The sequence below is a fragment of the Leptodactylus fuscus genome, chromosome 4 (genome assembly GCF_031893055.1).
Source record: "Leptodactylus fuscus isolate aLepFus1 chromosome 4, aLepFus1.hap2, whole genome shotgun sequence".
Taxonomy (NCBI): Eukaryota; Metazoa; Chordata; class Amphibia; order Anura; family Leptodactylidae; genus Leptodactylus; species Leptodactylus fuscus.
In genome coordinates, this window is record NC_134268.1 from 173,480,674 (window position 1) to 173,486,673 (window position 6,000).

At 38.3% G+C, this 6,000-nt stretch overlaps 1 protein-coding gene across 2 annotated transcripts in view; it reads left to right on the plus strand.

Annotated features, from left to right (window-relative positions):
- Nucleotides 1–2,927, plus strand: part of SATB1 (SATB homeobox 1) — a 67,620-nt gene extending 64,693 nt beyond the window's left edge. Inside the window, exons 10-11 of one of the 2 annotated variants that reach the window (XM_075271428.1) lie at nucleotides 767–970; nucleotides 1,199–2,927. In XM_075271428.1, the coding sequence (XP_075127529.1) occupies nucleotides 767–970; nucleotides 1,199–1,726 (732 nt within the window). In that variant the 3' untranslated portion in view covers nucleotides 1,727–2,927. The remainder of the gene's footprint in view (nucleotides 1–766; nucleotides 971–1,198) is intronic. The other variant, XM_075271429.1, reaches the window with a different exon arrangement.
- The last annotated feature ends 3,073 nt before the right edge of the window (nucleotides 2,928–6,000 follow it).

Sequence of the window (6,000 nt, forward strand, 5' to 3'; positions counted from 1 at the left end):
GCAGAATTTTGAGCAGAAACAGGGTGTTTAGAACAGAAGGTGTCAAATTAAACTTTGTCAGTTTTGGAAAGTAGTGACATCCTGAAAGTTCCAGCAATTTACTGAGTTGTGTTTATTCCTCTTTGATTTTATTCCTTTTTGTTATTCCGCTCTGTAGTTATTGTAGCCGTGCTGTGTATAGTATGTACCACATTATTACGGTTTTATATAGTTGTGTAAAGTTCTCTTCACATTCACGCATTTAGGGCTCACCAAAGAGTTTTATGTATGACATGTATGACATGTATGACTCGTATATATTGGACTTTGAGTATAATCACGTTGATTTAGTGGTTGAGCAGTGATATTTTTGGATTGTATAATTATTTTCCAGTTACTTTTCATTTCCGGTTCCTGGTTTTTGGGTTACAGAGCCAGTCCCTTGCAAAACAGACCAAATGAGATTGGATGAAGACATAAGTCCATCTAGTTCAACCTATATCCCTACAATCCCCTACAGTGTTGATCCAGGGGAAGGCAAAAAAAAAAAAAAACATGAGGCTCATGCCAATTACCCCATTACAGGGAAAAAAATTCCTTGCCTATGTTTAATAAGTTTGAAAGAAAATATTCATATCTATAGCTCCTGTAAAGACACTTTATATCACATACATGCCAAAAGAGGAGGCTTCATCAGAAAACAAAAATTGAACATTATATTAACTGTATATATAAATGTCAAGTACAGTGCTGCCTATGTAATGGAACATGTTTTGTCCCTTTACAGGGGTGGTTATGTGAATTATTGAGATGGAAAGAAGATCCTTCACCAGAAAACAGGACTCTGTGGGAGAATCTCTCCATGATACGAAGGTTTCTTAGTCTTCCCCAAACAGAAAGAGACGTTATTTATGAACAAGAAAGTAATGCGGTTCATCAACACGGTGAACGACCAACCCATATGATCCACGTTTCTGCAGAACAGATTCAGGTCAGTATGCACTGACACATTATACTAGTTATAAGTAGCATGAAGATTTGTGGGGAATGGTTTAATCCACATCTCAAACTTATAAAGAGTAATGCATAGATTCAGCACATTCTCCAACTAAAATAAAACAATTACAATAATGGATTATTTGTTTTTGTCAGTAATGTGTATTTGATATCTATAGGATATTTTTTGCCATATTTCTTACATTTTTTGTTCAAATTTCAGCAACAACAACAGCAGCAGCAACAACAACAGCAGCAACAACAGCAGCCACCACCACAACAGCAGCCACAACAGCCAACACCACAACCCCCAGGTCCAAGGTTGCCCCCTAGACAGCCCACTCTGGCATCTCCAGCAGAATCAGAGGAAGAAAATCGTCAACAGCCCCGTCCACGAACAAAGATCTCTGTTGAGGCCCTGGGTATTTTACAGAGCTTCATTCAAGATGTTGGTCTTTACCCCGATGAAGAAGCCATTCAAACTTTGTCTGCTCAGCTTGATCTACCCAAGTTCACAATTATCAAGTTTTTCCAGAATCAGCGCTACTATTTGAAACACCATGGAAAGCTGAAAGACAATTCTGGCCTAGAGGTAGATGTTGCGGAATACGAAGAGGAAGACTTGTCCAAGGATATGGAAGTGGAAACCCAAGACAATAGTACTAATACTCTCTTTTCAGTTAAACTTGAAGACAATTTAACTGGAGAAAGGAACACTGACATCACTGCAGACCTGAATGACTTATCGTAAAGTATTATTTTTGTTCACAAGTTAAATTGGTATTACTAATCCCTATTCCATCCTAGGTACTGTCAGTAACGTTGTACGTGGTATGGCCCAATGAATCTTGGGGAAAAAAAAAAAACTTGCACAAAAAAAAGGAAACGATAAAGACAATATTTAATGTTTTACTCTGTCTATAAGCTTCTCTTAGCTCCAGAAGAAAGTACTGATTTTTTTTTTTCCGAGATCTGTGTTCACTGGATAAGCCACAACTACTTGACAAGCATGAATCTAGCGCAGGCGAATCGAATTCTGGAGCCTTGAAACAAGCATACAGACCTTCAGTGGGGTTTTGTTTTTTTGTTTTCCTGTTCTTATCCACACTTGATCTTCAGAAAGTCACGCTTATATATAAATAGGAGAGTATGTTACTCTTACATAGTCGGAGGGTGGCGAAAAGCTCTATTCTGTGGGATGCAGTTTAAAATGATAACATGCCAACAAATGCCTTGTGTTATATGGCACTGCCGTAAGTTAAACTTCTTATGTTCTACTTTTTGGAAATAAAGTCACTGTATTTTTTTTTCGGTTTGTATTTTGTTCTATCGGTTAGAAAAGGAAGAATATGTACACATTTGGTCCCATTATCTGTAGATTCTGCAGCCTCATGTTGTAATTACTTTTTGGGGACGACGTTATTTTATTTTTTTCGTTGTATGTAATATTGCTTATCTTTGTTACCATACTGATTTTTTTTTCTATTTATATATGTATTTTGATGGGCAGTAAAACAAAGTGTCTTAAAAGTTTTAAATAGAGAAAATGTGCTTTACAGAGTTGCCTATAAAAAAGTGCTCTATGTTATCCAAGCAATTCATACTATAAGCTTCACTCTTATTGTGGTATGCAATTTTTACTATCATGCAAACAAGCTTAGGTAAATAAAACGAATAGATCACCTTAGAAACTTATGCAATTAATGTGAAAAAATAATTGATGTGTGCAATGTGTCTTCCCTTGGTTTACAATCAATTTTCAAGCTACATCTGTACAAAGTTTCTGTATAAAAGTGTATTTCTTTTTTATGAGTTTATGCCTATGAAAACACCAGTTATTTTGTTACAGCTGGCTGTTTTTATAAATGTATCACAATTTTCTTTATGCAAAGATGTTCTGACTAGAAGTGGTTATTGACTGTAACTACACAATTAAAATTGTTTGTATGGTATGATATGGTAAGGTTTGTGTCTGTATACAGTACATCATGGATCATCTGTCAATAGTTGACTGTAAGAGTCCAAGATTCTAACCGTGGTCAACGCTAAATCCCACCCGATCATGCTTAAGTTACTTAGCGAATAAGCCTAAGGTTTTAGTAAGGTTTTACTGAAGAGGCAGTCAGTACTCACACACTTGAATGGCAAAAGGTTTCCTGCGTTACAATAGAATAGACCCTCAAAACTCAATACGAAGAAACTAAAATGGCAATAATATTCTACTTACTGGTTAAAACTCATTGATATAGCTAATAGAAAAAATATAATTATGTAAACTAACAAATATATATATATATTTCAGTGTTTTCAATTATAAATAATTGCAGTGATTTTTTAATTTTTTATTTATTTATTTTTGAAGCCGATGGATCACCATATTCGTACCCTAAAACTTAGAGGACACAACATTGTTATGTAGCATTTCAGTGGAGATGCTCCTCAAAGACCACCATCACCTTTGAGAATGTCTCTGAAATACATGATTTAAGGAGTGCAGCGGTATTGCTTTTGGAATTTCTATTTTCTCAAATGTCGTTTAAAGAGGATATTTCATGTTCTCAGGTGTATGCGGTTTTATATACCGCTAGAAAGCCGACAGTGCGTTGAATTCAGCGCACTGTCGGCTTTGTTATGTTTCCCGGGGGAAGAACTATTGGTGCCGTTACCAATATCTCTTCACTGTCAAAAGGGCGTTCCTGACAGTCTAGCTGGGAACACCCCTCATGGCAGTACTTTCCATAGCACTGTACTGTCAGAGGGGGCGTTCCTTACCGCCTAGCCATGACACTGAGCAGTGAGGAATGCCCCCCTCCTCCTGACAGTACTCATCCATAGACTAGTACTGAGGAGTGTTCCTTACTCCCAGCATCATCGCTGGTTGGTAAGGGACACCCCTTCTGACAGTACAGCGCTATGGAAAGTACTTTTAGGATGGGAATTCCCAGTTAGACTGTCAGGAACCCCCTTCTGACGGTGAAGAGATGTCGGTAATGGCACTAATAGCTCTTCCCACGGGGCACAAAACAGTAAAGCCAGCAGTGCACTGTCGGCTTTCTAGCGGTATATAAAACCGCATGTGCCCGAGGACATGAAAGGTCCTCTTTAAAAAAATGAATTGTGTAACACAATTTTTGTTCCCGGCTTGTAAGTGGTATTTTCTTACTGTCTCAGGAGTATATAAATTTTCTAATAATTGCTCCCAGTCTTTGCTTTTGTGCTCAGGACAGTCATATTTTAAAATGTAAATATTTTTATGAGAAAACTGGAAAATTTGCACCTTTCCGTTCAAAAGTCAGAGAAAAAACAACATATGAAACAAAATGTATTAAATTTATTTTGGTTATACAAAAGATTTTTTTTTCTGTAGATTTTTTATTTTTTTTGTATTGTTAATCTCTTTGAAGAATTTGTCCCCAAATGTAGTATCTCATCAAGTTCTCATTAAAGCATCTTTGGTGGCAACATGTAAAACACAGTTTATCTCATTTTCAATGTTTTCCTTAAAGGGAATGTGTCACCAGAACCCAGCATATTAAACCAGCTCAATAGATAGATGGGCTAGGGTCACCTGAGTGTTTTCCCATTCGCTGCCTCCATTTCTGAGATATCACTGTTTTTGCAATATGCAAATGATCTATTTGGAGCAACAAGGGAGTTGCCACATAATGGTTTGCAGTCCTGCCAATGACCTTGTTGGTCAACAAAAACGGCAAGATCTCAGCAACAGAGGCATTGTTTCAGAAGGGGAAAACATTGTTTGATTCAGTGGATCCTAACCCATCTGTAAGGTTCTGGTGACAGACTCCCTTTAAATTTAAGGTTATCAAAGACTTTGAGGGCATCTTGCAGGCCATTTTGCTATGGTTCTTCAAAAGATTTTCAATCAGCTCCACTAAGTTTTCTAACTTCATAAAGTCCAAGACCAATACAACATTGATGTTGGTATCCACTTTGTCCTTAGTAGTGAGCTTCTTAGTGGATCTTGTTTTTGATTCATGTGTTGCTTTATCCTTTATGTGAACATAAGATATTAATTTACCTATTTTCATTAAAAATAGGAAAATTTTGAAAATATCTCTGTTCTGTTTGTGGAAATTAATGGAAATTTTATACTTTTGACACAATAATCAGGAAGCATGACTTATTGTATTACACAGTGTCATTTTAAAGGGTTTCCAGGAAAAGACATTGATTGTCTTAGACTAGGCCTTGAGTGTGATTAGTTGGTATCTGAACCCACAGACCTCTCACCAATACAGGGATTGCCGGGAATCAGTTAGATATTGGCCCCTTAAATGGTTTCCAGGCACAGTGGGGTCGATTTATCACGTCTGTACACCACTTTTTGTCACTGGTGTGCAAATATTACAATGAAAGCAGGGATGCCAACAGATTTATTATATTTACACCAGAAAATTGACACAAGTTATAGCTTAAGCCTCCACCGGCTTCAGACGGCGTAGGGTTCATTACCGGTTCTTACCGGTAGGTCTTCCTGTAATGCTTTATTAAAAAGAATTTGTCTCTTAATTCAGACGTGTTCTCGTGCCAATGGATAGAGTGATTAGGGCCAGCACACGCAGTACCCCTCTTAAAGAGCACCTTTCATGTCCTCGAACACAGTCGACTTTCCCGTTATGTGACCCTGGTGAAAAGCTATTGGTGCCGTTACCGTAGCGCTTCACTGTCAGAAGGGCGTTTCTGACAGTCTGCGAAGAAGGCCCCTCTTGATGGTAGAGTCCATAGTGCTATACTGTCAGAGGGGGTGTTCCTTATCACCCAGCGATGACGCTGAGCGGTGAGGAATGCCCCACCCGCCTCCTGACAGTACTCGTCCATAGACTGGTACTGGGGGAGTGTTCCTCACTGCTCAGCATCATCGGTGGCATTACAGCGCTATGGACTCTACTGTCAGGAGGGGCGTTCCTCAAAGATTGTCAGAAACGACTTTCTGACACTGAAGAACTATGGTAATGGCACCGATAGCTCTTCACCAGGGGCACAGAACGGGAAAACCAACAGTGT